The sequence below is a fragment of the Seriola dumerili genome, unplaced genomic scaffold (genome assembly GCF_002260705.1).
Source record: "Seriola dumerili isolate Sdu_G_001 unplaced genomic scaffold, Sdu_1.0 BDQW01000138.1, whole genome shotgun sequence".
NCBI classification, from domain to species: domain Eukaryota; kingdom Metazoa; phylum Chordata; class Actinopteri; order Carangiformes; family Carangidae; genus Seriola; species Seriola dumerili.
Genome location: NW_019174393.1, coordinates 4,316,335 through 4,330,549, shown reverse-complemented (window position 1 = coordinate 4,330,549; position 14,215 = coordinate 4,316,335). Strand labels below are relative to the sequence as shown.

The 14,215-nt window shown below is 41.8% G+C and overlaps 1 protein-coding gene across 1 annotated transcript; it reads right to left on the bottom strand.

Annotated features, from left to right (window-relative positions):
- Positions 1–161: 161 nt before the first annotated feature.
- Positions 162–5,390, bottom strand: LOC111224558 (cystine/glutamate transporter-like). The gene is made up of 12 exons (XM_022749098.1): positions 5,168–5,390; positions 4,315–4,441; positions 4,128–4,243; positions 3,889–4,014; positions 3,687–3,786; positions 2,706–2,750; positions 2,480–2,603; positions 2,301–2,404; positions 2,118–2,214; positions 1,042–1,191; positions 771–948; positions 162–430 (listed from the first exon to the last, which is right to left on the bottom strand). The coding sequence occupies exons 1-12, from the start codon at positions 5,388–5,390 to the stop codon at positions 366–368; spliced, it is 1,455 nt and encodes a 484-aa protein (XP_022604819.1). The 3' UTR covers positions 162–365.
- Between the last annotated feature and the right edge of the window lie 8,825 nt (positions 5,391–14,215).

Below are 14,215 nucleotides of genomic sequence, written 5' to 3'. Positions count from 1 at the left end.
CAGTGCAGTAACATTGAAACAGTGTATTTAGAAAAACTACACAGCACAGCTGCCTTTTATTATTTCTATTTAAATAAACACTTTATAGATTGTTTCTGGGATTCAAAAATGACTTTATTGGTTCTTACAAAAGTTTAAAAATAAGACAATCAAGAGCAGAGCTTAAGATGTTCATGAATAACGGTTGACAAAAGTTCCTCCAGCATAAGCTATTTACCTTTTGTCTAATTCATTCTCTCACTTATTCTTAATTTCCAGTTTTCTATGTAAAACTCAGAGAGAGAGAGAGAAGAGAAGTTTCCAGCATACTACACTCGTAAACAATGCCCAAGCTCTAGGACTTGTTAAGGTGGTATGAGATGTCCTCAGTACGTCTGGACTTCCTGTTGGGCCACCTCCAGAAGGATCTGCAGCTGCTTGCTGCAGTAGTCTGGAAAAGTGGAGGAGAGTCAGAATCATGCAAGAGCTGAGACGGCTTTTCATACTTGCCTTTCTTACCCCTGGTCCAACCCAAACCCTCAGCTTATAGGAGCCAAGAACCTGAGGTTAAAATGATAGCCCATTATATTCACTGCATTTTTGGATTTGGAGCACATTTTCTATGAGGTCTGTACTTTCGTCTTTACCTCGAAAATGTGAAAGAAGCACGTTTCCTTCTCGGTATTATGTACAAACTTGTCTTTGGTCTACAAGCAGCTGACGTCTCATTTTCACTAATGTAGTCGTACATTTTCTTATGGAGCGTTTAAGCAGATCCTGGTGTGACTTACCAAAGATGTGTCTCCATCTATGGGGCAAACGAAAGCGGTAGACGGTCACATAGTAAACCGGGACTCCAGTTAGTGTGAGAGCGCAGCTTCGCCCTGTGTTCCAGGGGTCTGAATACAGAGACAGACCCACGATGAAGAAACAAACCACCGTGAAGGTGACAGCGATGACCAGGGGCACCTGTCAAAAGAGCAAATAAGATGGCAGTGTTTGGTCAGGTTAGTGTACAGAGACATTTCTGCAGTCCAGTGCAATAACTACAGACACTCTAACCTTGAAAGGTCTTGGGTGGAGAGGGAAGCGATACCGATGGATGAGCATCCCCAGAGTTGCCAAGGCGATGAAGAACCAGCGAGCAAAGGAGGCAAAGTTGATGAGCTGGTAGATCTCTCCAGTGATTAACATCAACACCACCAAGGGGTACTGGAGACAGACAACACAACTACAGGAACATATCCATACTCTGCCTGCTTCTGTTGGGACTTTTATATCTAGTGATGTGGTTTAGTAAAGCTCCTCTTATTGGGAGAATACATCATTTTCTATCATGTATTTTGCTGCCACTACTTTCTGGCTGATTATAGATCTTCTGAAACACTGAGATCACAGAGGACTATACCTCATCCCAGCACACATCCTGTTAACAACACGGTAAAAATTAAAAGTAATATTTATAACAATGTGAACAGAATGGAATCAGCAGTATTATCATTACATGGTTTTAAGGGTGAAAATTCATTCTTGACCTTTGTTAAGGTAGTATGCCTTTCCAGTGTTGTTTGTCCTTTCCCTGTCCTGTCTCCTCTATAGCTCCGCCCAGGCCCACCCTGATGACTTCAAGAGATGCACCTGGCCTGGGAAGGAAGGCTTTAAAAACTGTGGTCCAAGCAGCAGAAGGGCAGAGGCTTTCAGCATGGGGACTGCTGGGTGTGCTGCCTCTCAGCCTGAGATTTTTGTTGTCTTAATTTAGTGTCCTGATCCATTTACACATTGATGTTAAATAAACCCTTTATTATTTTAGAGGAGTATTATTAGTTTGTTGGGTCACTGGTAGAGTTTCGTGCGCCCCTTAGGGCCACTTAGAGGTGGGGCATTAACACCTTGGAAACAGAACTTTGACAAAAAAATCTTAATAAGTAAAGTCCATCCAATGATGAAGACTGTGAGATGTGGCTGAAAGCTCAGAAAAAAAGCTAATAAGTGGACAATGAGTTAAGATTTTATCCAACATCAATGCTTTGCTTTGCCCTGCTCTTTTTTGGCCTGTTCATGTTGTGACATTGGCATGAAATTAGAAATGGGCAGCTCGCCTTATCATGCTGGTTTCCAGTGTGTAGAAAGTGTTTTACCAGTAACAGCACAGCAGGTAAAGGTGTGTGTCTGCGGATGTGAATCATGGAAAAGATCGGTGGCCAGTGGCCCTCCCTGGCTCCCACAAACAGCATCCTGCAACACAGTGAGCGAGGAACATTTACAATCAGCCTGTTCAACCCCTCGATGACACAATATTAATCTTTCTGCACCCAGATCACCTGGGTGATCCAAAGAAGCCTCCGTTAAGTGCTCCAAGGCAGGACAGGGCCACAAGGATTGGAATCACCGAAGCTAATCCCTGGAGAGCGCGGTTAGCAAACGTCTGCAGAGACACACACACAGGGATCAGACCTACTCTATTTCCTCCAGCTCTGCCTTTTGATTTCAGGATACTGACCACAGCCACAGCATCAGACAGCAGGAGCTCAGCAGGGGTCATCATGGTGTAGTAGGCCACGTTAACAAGCACATAAAGGAATGTCACTGCCACCATGGAGCAGATTATTGCCAGCGGGATGTTTCTGACGAGACAGGCCGCACACAGAGAGATACAGTAGTACTACATAGCAAACCTGGCTTTTAAAAATGGACTGACTGGAGAGCTGATGTCAAATGTGAAATACCTATTTGGGTTAATGACCTCTTCTGTGACAAAGTTCAGATAAAACCTGAAGGAAAAAGGAAGAGACCAGACACAGAGGCATAGAGCTGTCATTGTTGTGTGTGTTTATCAGCAAATTATCAGGTCTCAGTGAATGTTAGAATGTATATTGGTATCTTTTCTGATTGTAATTTGTTTGTTATTTATCATAGGGGAGACCCGGGATGGTTGTAACAGCATTGCCTGCTTTTTCTCGTTAAACTCTTCAAACTTAAATCATGTTTATTGTGCGTCTACGTAGATATCATTCATGCTAGTTGTTAGTGCTAATGTTTAAGCTGTTAGCTGTTAGCTTAATGGCTAGTGCAACTTGCGTATACACAGATACACATAGACACACACATAGAGACACGCACAAATTGTTAGTGGTGATAATGGTGGCTTGTCAAGAGCCCTCAGCCATCGTGTTTACAAGATGGAACAGGGCAGGGCTAGCAGGTTAGCATGCTAACTTCAGTAGAAGAAAAGAAGTGATAGAAATAGAAGCAAAACTAGAGTTAAAAGTTTCCCACTGCTGGAGACAGCTTTTGGTGAGTAAAAGAATGAAGTTTAAGGCTGAACTCACTCAGACTTAATGCTAATGTTGGCTATAGCAAAAAACTTACATATAGCACCCGTAAGTTTTCCTTATATCATAATGTTACATTTCACTCCAGGATATGTTACAGCTAAGCCAGACTACGGGGTGAATTGTAACATTTCATTCCTTGGGTTAGAGACTACACCATTCATTTTCTGTTTGTGTTGCTTGTTGAGATAACACCATTTAATGGCAGACACATGTAACTAGTTTGTATCACATTTTGAACGCACTGGCTTAAAACAGCTCCGAGATACAGTGCAGACAGAAATGTCAAAAATGTTACAACCGTCCCCTGGTCTCCCTTACATTGGTAAATACACTGTATAATGTGTGGAAAAGGCCTTCTGAATGGTTGATTACCATCCCCCGTAGGCGTATAGACCATTATAGAAGGCCAGTGGCAGCTTATCCAGTGTTAATGAGTCGACCTCAAAACCATTCTGGAAATTTTCTGTCTTTCCTGGAAAGAAGGAGAGACACAGAGAGAGAGAAACTGAGCATTATCAACAACAACCTTGTGAGTGCCATGTGACAGGACCTAACAGTTCAAAAGGCGCTTCACCTTTGGCCAGAGCGATGATGCCAGGGATGATGATGAGGACCAGAGCAAACGTCTTAACGAAAGTCAAGGTGACCTGAGTGCGAGAGGCCATGGTCACGCTCCAGCAGTTGATAGCCACGACAAATGCTATAGACACATAAAGATAAACCTGTAAAAGAAACGTTTATCTTCCAGTACATGGAAATATAGAGTGGTAGAAAGGTATTGTGGGTAGAAAGAGGAGGTATAAAATCACTGACTCAAGCCGAGGACACTGACAAGTTTGATCAGCACCGTGGGGGCAACACACGGTGCAAAGAACGGCTCCACCACGTAGCGGCCAAAAGCCAGGGACACGTAGGACGCCACGGCCGGCCTGCAAGGTGGAGAACAGTGGTTTGACTTGAAGTCAACTTTCTTTTCAAGGTGTCCAAAAACAAGACTAACCTGATGAAAATGAACTCCACCCAGAGTCGTAAGAAGGCCGGCAGCGGCCCCAGGGTCTCCAGTAGATAAGTGTAGTGGCCCCCGGATTTTGTGAAAGTAGTGCCCAGTTCAGCATAACACAGAGCCCCTGATGGAACCGACAGAAGAGCAGGGGTTTGGAAAAACAAACGCTTCATGCTCTGTATAAGGGCTCAAGGATTGTATGTTATATATGATGCTACTCATTCTATTTGTCTTTTATTATTATTTTTTTCTTATCTCTTTAGCCTCTTTCCTGTTCTGCTGTAACATGAAATTTCCCCTTATATCCTGTCTTGTATGATGCAGCTAATTTTATAAAATTTCCTACAGTTTACGCAAATGTAATATATGCACATATATTCAGTTTCCCTATATGAAATATATGTCCTTATAAAATAAAAACACATATGGAAAAATTAGATCTGAAACCTACCAGAAATTGGAACAATTTCATATACTGACATATATGTCTAGCTCATACAAATATGTATGTGTATGTATGTATGCTTATATTGTAGACATACGTATGTTACATAAATATATATCCATCCCAAAACCTGTCAATACATGATATTATACACAGTTGGTAATAATCAGTTAATGCATTCAAAAACAACAAGTCCTGTAAGTGTTTGAAAAGTATAACCAAATGTCATGATTAATCATTTAATTTAACTTAACTGTAAATTATGACTGAGTTAACACGTTTTTATTCAAATACGGTCTTCTTATCATGTCTCATCTCCAGACTCGAGACATATGTTTCAGAAATAACAATTCTAAAACACAGCTTCATGTTTTTATCATGACACTCCATAGATAAGTCTCTTACCAAATAATGAGAGGACTCCACACAGCGCCCACACCAGCAGAGAGAGCCCCACGCTCCCACTGTTCATCAGGACTCCCTTTGGTGCGATGAAGATGCCACTGCCCACCACCGTCCCGATGATGAAGCAAACAGCAGGCAGCAGGCCTATCTCTCTGCGAAGGTGCACCGCGTCCTCTCCTGTCTTCTCCTTCTTGTCATCCCCCTCTTTCTCCATCTGCACCATTTTTGTGTCCGCAAAACTCTGTTTCTGAGAAAGTTGTCTGTTGTTGCCCAGCAGCACAACAACAGTACAGCTTTCCCCACTGGGAAAACATGGCCCCCTCTACCCCCTAATTTCTGCTTTTCTCCCCTCATTGGTTCTAACTCCACCCACCCAGCCTGAGCAGGAAACAAAGCCAGCACTCTTCCAGGCTTCAGCAAGTAATCCTGGCAGTTTAAAGGCTTGTGTGGTCCTATGTTGTTGTGTTTGCATGTGTGTATGTGCTCGTCCATTCGTGTGCAGCTTGACTGAGGCCTTTTCGGGTGCAGGGGGAAAAAAAGGTCAGGGTGTTGTACAGGCAGCTGCACAGACTGCAGGAGGGCTGCTTTCAACTGCAACAGGCATTTTCATCCTGTCCCCCTCTAAAACAACGTGTAAATGGTTTGATGTTCGGTTCCTTTTATTTCAGTAACTCTCTTGGCTTTCACACACATCTGGCTTCAGCTGGATATTTCTGATATTTCTGCCAAGATCAAACAGGCCTCAGAACAGCAGGCAACAGAAAACAAAAGAAATGACAGGGGCCGCTCTATTAGCTTGTTTTCCCTCATTTTCACTTGACTGACCACTGTATTGATGTCAGTTTCACTCCATCAGCGACCGCTCTGCTTGTTAAAATTCTTCCACACACATCACATACCAAGATTTATGACGTGTGAGCGACCTCATCTGCAGTCAGAGCTCCTCTCGGATTCAGATGTCACAAGACGACAAAAGCCAAAAGCAGATATATGAATGATGACACTGTAAGACTGTGGAATTTGATTGCTGGTGTGTAATGACATTTATCTGTCCTGGGTTAAGCGTAACAGGATCATATGATGCCTTTGTTTGGTTGGAAGATCAAGAAGCTGAGAGGTGCATTCCTGTTCCTGCTGTTAAAACCAATAAACTGACCTTTTACAAGTTTAAAGTTTTGAAATAATGTTTCTTCATAAGCAGATACGTCATGCAGTAGGATCTCTAATGAGGACAATTTTAGTCATGCAATACTTATGATGATGATGACGCGTTTCTACTCCATTTTAACAATGTCATGCATTCCAGTGCAGACACACGGATAATACTGCATGAAATTGTACTACAGTTACTAGATGCAGCTTTTTAACATCCTTCAGAAGACATATTAGACCTTAGAGATCATGTATGAGATGAGTGGATGTCATTTTTTTGCAGTCACTGTAAAAAGAAAAGACTATTTTCTTAGCATGTGTTTTGTTTGTTTGATTTATTATATCAATTGTTAGTCAACATCATATAACTTCAGTGAAATTTGGAATAAACTAATGATTTCAATAAGCTTAAAGCTCTTTAAGGGGAAACAAAATGGGAAAAACATATGTTAGAAAGAGTTTAAGGATGGGTGGTTTTTCCAAAATGAGAAAAAAGTTAAAATCAACATTTTTCCAACACAGGTAATGAAAACTGAACATTTCCAGCTTCAGGCAGTTGCATTACACTACATTAAGTTGTGCAGACGTTCATGTTATTGTGTCCACCCTGAGTGAAATCACAGCTGGGCTGTTCCTCTTCCTCTGGCCAGCAGATGGAACTCTTTCACTGACTAAATGTTTCCCAACTCAAAGTGGCTGCACTTTCATTTCCCTCCAGAAGATGGCGATCTGACCTCACACTACACATCTATTATCACTGACATCCAGAGCTAGTTGAATGTTCTCAGGGGCTTAAGTACTCCTAGAAGCAAAGAGCAAGTTTAATCCATATAAAGTCTGACACTACATCCCTGGTTCCTGGTTTCTACTGCACTCAGGATGTTTTGGTTAAAGGTAGATGCTGTAACTCTTTCCCACATGAAGCCATCGTGGGACATCTTGAGCATCGCAGTGTGAAATCCCAGCGCAGCTCTGAATTTAGTCCCTCTCTCAGCGGGTAAACCTGCCCACGAGCTCAAACACTCGCCCCAGGAGATGTGAGCCCAACTCCCCAGCTGTTTTCCACCTGACCTCCCAAGATCCTTCTGCCCAGTCAAGTGAAGGCCAAAAGCGGCCTCAGACGCTCCCTCCCAACTGTGTCTCCCATAGGTTCATCCCACACGGAGTAGAACAGAAAGGGAATATGCCCTGACATTTCCCATGAGCCCTTCACAGGAGGGTCCCGGAGGTGCTTCCAATCTGTAAATCAGCTGTTGCCGTCGTGAGGTTTGAGGAGGTAGATGTAACATGAAGGATTCCCAGCAAAATTAGGTTTCATTATAATTGAATGTGATTTCCCTCAGTAAGTATCCCAATTATAAAATGACCATGTTAATTACAGGATTTATTCTCACCACGCTTTTGATACATATACAATTAGATGTTACCAACAGTATAAATCTTAACATATGGCTCTGATTAAAATGGGATCTTTGGGGATCTGGATGTGACGTGACATGGAAACATCTTTGAACACTTGGTGGGAATGTATAATAAAAGAAAGCCCACTGAGGGGTAAACACAATTCATCTCTCTCCTTGTGGATGATCCCTCTCAAGGTAAACAAGGAGAGAAAAGTCATCCTTCATGCTTCCCTCATGGAGACATCGCCCCTGGCAACCAGGCCTTTGCATGCATGGAGCAAGACCTGGTGTCTTGAATCCTCAAATTACAAGCCCTATCATCGCATATAATGTGTTTGTGTGTGTGTGGGTGTGTGTGTGTGTGCTCCTGTCCTGGGAGTTAATTAACCCTCACACACAGGCGTATACTCTATTGTACATGCATACATAATCTGCACTCATGAGCACTCAGGGATATGGAAGGAAAAGAAACAAATACACATCAGGTGCTGCTATCTTAGCAGGCAGAGTAAACAAAAGTAATATATATAGGAGCACCACTGTGTTGCGGTGGTTAGCACTGTCACTATACCCCGCCCTTGCCCAATGTCAACTGGGATATGCTCCATATATCATAGGCCTAAGGCTTTTTCCATGTCTCATTCATTCACAATTCTCTCTCACTCTCTCACCCCACTTCTTGTAATCAGCTGACTTGCGGTGTTTTCAGTAACCAATCAGATTTCCTCCACCTCCAGTCTTCACATCCAGCACCGGGTGGAGTCCGCTCCTCCTCACGTCCAGATCTCCAGCATTCTCGTCTTCCCATCACCACCAGTGTCTGGACCCCCTGGGGGGGTTTCCTACACCTCACACAGCCTCACCCCCTTTTCAAATATGACAACATCACGACGACTCTATCATCTCTCACTTTTCCTCTCTTGTTTTGCATATGGCAATTAGAGTTTATGAATTGATTCAGAATGAAGTCTCTCCTGATTGAACTGGATTTGATTTGCTTTTATTATTTGCCCCTGAACACTTCTGACAAAAGAGGTTTGACTGTGACAATCACTGAGAAAAGCATGAGCCGCTTTTGCTTTTGAAAATGAGTTAATAAATTAACCTGCTTCAGGGCTCTGTGGTTAAAATAAGCTCCTGGGCCCCTATTAACCTCCAGATCCTCTCCATATAAATACTATAAAGTATTTCCCGTGATGAAATATGACACAGCCATAGGATTATGCACCATGTAAGCTGAAATAATGAATATCTTAAAAACTGCATTTTCACACCGGTCTCTCAAGATCAGCGGCAACAACCTCCAGGCCCACGTCATGTCAAACTAGTTCATGAAACTGATGCTTCAGCGGTGTCCTGGAGGTCTGGCGTCCCGGGGCCGATCCGAGTGTTTCTGTTTGGTTCGTTTTGGACATTTATCAAAATCACACACCTGGCCTTTTTGCGAGTGTGAGTAAAATCTGCCAAAACCTCAATGTGAGACTTGAATTGACAGTCAGGAGGCGCAGACGTCAACGCCGCTTTTAGCGTTCAGGTCACGCCTCACAGAACCATCTGTTGCTGCTCTGACTCTGGCTGCACGCACCTCACACATACACACTTCACCTTACAGAGGGTTTCACACAGGAATGGAGTAAGGTGTGGAGAGTGGGATCATCGCATTAGATGAGATGCATTCAACATGATGGATGGAGGGTGGGTGGGGGTGATACTACACGGATGAAACCAGTCGACAGGTAACAGCAGAGTACTGGAGCGTGCGGCTTGATTAAGTACCTTACAGTTCATTCTGAAATCACACTTCTGCCCAACAACTGGAAGACACTCAGAGACTCGGAGTGACAGAAATGCGGAAGGGGCTGCGAATTTGACGCCATGGCTTCTTTAGCATTTAGACAAACAAGAAAGGCTGAGATTCAAAGCCTTCTATGGGATATTGAAGTCTTCCTCTGTATCTGAAGTGTAGATAAACACCAGTGTCTGTAGCGTGGTGATACGCAGCCCAACTGTTCAGAAGGCAAGACGCAAAGAAGCCAGTTTTAAAAAACAGAAGAAAAAAAAAAAAACAATACATCATCTTCTTCTGACTCAGTGGCTCCCAGTGGGAAAACTTCTTCCTCTTTTTCTCCTGCTCTAATCTCTTTATCCTTTCTTCAACATCCTCTCTCTTTTTCCTCTCCTCTTACAGACACAAAGACACACATCCTGGACAGACATTCACACCTGTCTGAGATCTGCTGCTGTAACAGTGATGCAGTTGTGTGTATTCTCGAGTGAACGTTACCTTGTGTTCTCCGGGCCTGTGGCTTTTAAAAAAGGACTGAGCTGATTGTTACACATGAGAAATATGAGAAATATGATATGCCTAATAGAATTATTATATAACACCAATGCGATATCTTCTCAAAAACGGCCTTGAATGTTATTTTAACCAATCTTCTGGTTCATTTTACAAGTAGAAGCAGCAGCTGTGATTGGCTCTTCAATCTCAAAGCCCAGTATTTTCCATCTCGACCTTTTCTGTCATCTTGCTGTGATATACCTTACACGCAGTTATGCAAAAAACGTTGCTTTGACTGTGAGGTGAGAATGAGAGAGTGACTCACACAGTGGAGCATCTGTCATCAGGCGATCAGATTGTGTCTGACGATGAAGTGAAACCTAAAACCCCCTTCAATAATGTGACTAATTACACCAGATATTACTTTATTTGGAAAAAGACATATTTTTTTGTCTTAATTCTGTTGCAGAACTGCGTCAGTAAATCACTAAACAACCAACGATCACCATGAAAAAATGTGATCCAACTGCACCGTATAGTCAGTCATCATCAAAAATAATGAATGCAATTAATAATTCATCACCTTCTCCATGCAATGGCCACCACTGACTGCAATCATTTGTTGTGAATGTACTTTGCTGTCATGGATGGCACCATGAATTATGGATGTAATTGTCTTGTCTAAATGTTTGAGCCATTTTGAAATATACCAGCTCGTATCAGTGTCATCAGTCATTACATGAACCTCGGCACGGCACTGACTTCACATGGTCCTTCTTGCCTAAAAGCACCTGTTATTCAATAGCAGTATCAGTTGCACAGAGGAGTATAATCGTGTTAGCGATCGACAGCGGCGTCACGGTGTACATGTTGCCCTGCGGGTCGCTCGTGTCATCTTATCACATGTATTCGTTCTGGCAGCCACGGTTTGACTGGAGGTCCGTCTGGCATCTATGTGAATTTCATATTTATATGAGAAACTTTAAGAATTCAGAGGCACACACTATTTAAAGCCAGAAGCCAAAGTGTTGTCTATAAACATCTTTTTATAGATGTTTGGTATTAGTATTTATAAGCAGTATATAAGCACCTGATGAAGGGTTTATAACACTTTTTTTACTGTAGTTTTGATCAGAAATAAATACAGCTTTAAGCATCTTTTGATGTATTTGTTTGAACCTGTAACTTCTATCAGACATCCAACACTAACAAACATAGTTAATGAATGCTCAATAACACATTTATATATTTGTTGTGATATAATAATGTGTGTTCTGTACTAAATATATTCTCAAAGAGCCTAAATTAACTTTTGAATTGTTTGTACATGTGGATCAAAATCAACTAGTTCTTGCCAAAGCCTGCTGACCTTTTCCAGAGCTTTTAACCGTATCGCCAAGTCTTCATCAGCTGCCGTTGCCAAAAATAATGAGCAAGTCCTAAAATGTCCGTGGATCAAATCATAATTTTAATTCATCATTGCCATGACAACAGAGGTACCTTGTTTCATTTCTTTGATACCTTATGATTTCATTGAAAGCTCTGATTAAAGCCAGTAAGTGAGCCTTGAGTGAGGATTGGAATTGAATTCTCGAGCTGCTTTTTCAGGTCAGGAATGTTTAGTTGTTCACTGATGAACTTAAAATTGCTTTTCAGACATTTCATATGGATCAAGTTGAACAGGAAAACTAAACACCATACGTTATATTTTGTATATAGCATGTAGCATGTAGTAAACATGCTTCATGATTCAGCTCACCTGGACTGGCTGCACTATATAAGCTGATGGCAGTTAGCCGGTCTCTCTCTCCCCTGGCCTCCACTCTGTTCGCTTTTTAGTTCTGTAAAAAGCACATTTTTAGTTATGTGTGGTCTTCCCTCCTTGTCCAGCCTTGAGTCGGGTTGTGACAGTAGCTATATTGTAGAAGCTGACTGTTAATCACTTGACTTTTGATCACTTTCTGTCAGTTGTTGCGTACACTTTACGATTTGTTTGTTATCGCTACGCTACTTTTAATTGTTGCTTTGCAGACAAAATGGTTTTTGTGTCAGTTTTTTTTTTTGCAAGACATTACACCGCCATGCGACACATACTTAAAATAAAGTGGATCCCATTTTATTTTAATGCATGTACATGTGAAGAGAATGTTCCCATCATGCATTGTATCCCTCAGAGGACTCCTTTATGAATTTATGTGGGCATTAAAGAAGGAATGAACCGCACGGTGTCCATTTCATTGCAACATAATAATAAATTGCTCGTTAAAGCTCATTCTCATTCAGCAGATATTGATTTGGCCTGAGTAAAACTGTAATTACATCTCATTACTTACACTGCGATGGATTGTGGGGAGGCAGACTCAGCCTCGCGCAAACCTCTTCTCATGCTGCCAATGCAAACACTTGAAGCTTAGTTCAGACTTGTAGCTTTTAGTACAGAAGCATCCTCCATTTCCTTTTATTTAATTTTATTACTGCCACCAATATGGTGATGTTTTCACCCACATGTATTTGTTGGTTTGTTTGTTTGTTTGTCAGCAGATTACAAAAAAAAAATACTGAAAAAATACTTGCACCAAACTTGATCCAATTTTGGCTCAGATCCATATCACTTACTATGAATTTGAGCTTTTTCCTATGAAGTCTGGTGTATGGTTTTTTTGTTTGTTATTTGACATTGGCCTCTACTGAGCGTATTTGCTTGTTTGCTTTTTTAAAAAATTTTCCTCTTTGATTCATTGCAAGAACACACAGCGATGAGAGAGAGAAAATAGACCGTAACATTTTGCTTCTGCGATTCTTTGCGCTGCGTTTCCCACAGAGCGCCTGTTAGCTTAACAATGTCAGTGGTGGTCAATGGTGACCATGGTGACTTGTCTTCTTTTACTCATTATCTTTTCCTAAATGTAACTAAGTATTTCTTCTTCTAATCACGACCATGATAGTTTCCTAACCTTAAACGAGAAGATATTTTTTATAGACTAGACACTGGTTAAGGCAGATGGAAAAAGATGTCAGAAAAATGATCTTATGAATTTTTGCACTAGTCGTCGGTAGAGGTTTTAAGAGGCAATGGCAAATGATGATGTTCTGCTCTTGGACTGATGTGTGCCATTTGTCTTTCAGCTCGGAGGACTTGTAGAAGATTGAAACCGGCGATGTTCTGCTTTTCTCTGAAGCAAATGCCAAGACTTCCACAGTCCTTTAGCTGAAAAACACGAAGAGACACTGAAGTAATTCAATTTGAAATAAATAAAAAAGCAACATAATCAAATCATATAATATTCTGTCTGGTTCACGTCTGACCTTTTCTGCTATATACACTAAATAACCACAGCGATGCACTTAAACAGGTCATTTATCACAATGTTACAGGTCACAGATCATGTGACTGGGTGATTAACGAGTATTACCAGGAGCATCTGGAGACGCCAGAAACCATATATATGCCAGAAATGACCGTGACTACTGTTATAATGTAGAAGCACGATATACTGCATGTTATTCACAACATGTATAAATTATATCCCTCTAACATTGTAAACACCCTGGGCATCACAAGCATAACAAACGACTTGAGACGAGAACATAAACGCATCTCTAAAATCTAATAGATACATTAGATTAAGTTTGAGAGTAAGCGTACAACCCACAGTCCTCGAGATCCACGTAATTAATGATCTTTGAGTAAATGTCACGAACTCAAATCCTGTTTTTAAATGAATGTCTCATTCCAGAAGGTTTGCTATAGGAAGAGTTGAGAAGTCACCATGGCGATGTTGCTGTGGTTTTAATGATCTAGAATAATGCATTTAGAGGGTTGAGAAACGTTTCCTCGCCCGGTGAGGGAGGGACCTGCTGAGCTGTGATCTGCACTCTGATAAGGGTTTGAGGTGTTGTTGGGGAAGACGGACGCATGAGAGCGCTCTTATTGCATTCCTCTGGACGGCGGCCGACCCGGCAGATCCCACTGATGGATGACAATTGCAAGACGTCTCTCCCTCTCTGAGCTGCAGTCTATCTTAGCGGGACCTGGACCTGCTTTATATACCCAGGTAAATCATATAGGCCCAAAGTGCTTGAGATGGAGAGAGACAGAGAAGGAGAGAGAGAGAGAGCGAGAGAGAGAGGGAGAGGGAGAGGGAGAGTTTTGGCTCCTGTGAATGGATCTCTTAAGACTGGGTTGTTCTTTCACTCCGGATTAAGACCCAA

What these genes read in the sequence shown, in the direction of transcription:
- LOC111224558 (XM_022749098.1), bottom strand. Translation starts at nt 5,390, where the DNA reads ATGGTGCAGATGGAGAAAGAGGGGGATGACAAGAAGGAGAAGACAGGA. An exon ending in CATCATCGCTCTGGCCAAAG is followed by an intron (nt 3,787 to 3,888) that starts GTGAAGCGCCTT and finishes CCTTCTTTCCAG; the next exon opens with GAAAGACAGAAAATTTCCAG. An exon ending in TACCTGCTGTGCTGTTACTG is followed by an intron (nt 1,192 to 2,117) that starts GTAAAACACTTT and finishes GTCTGTCTCCAG; the next exon opens with TACCCCTTGGTGGTGTTGAT.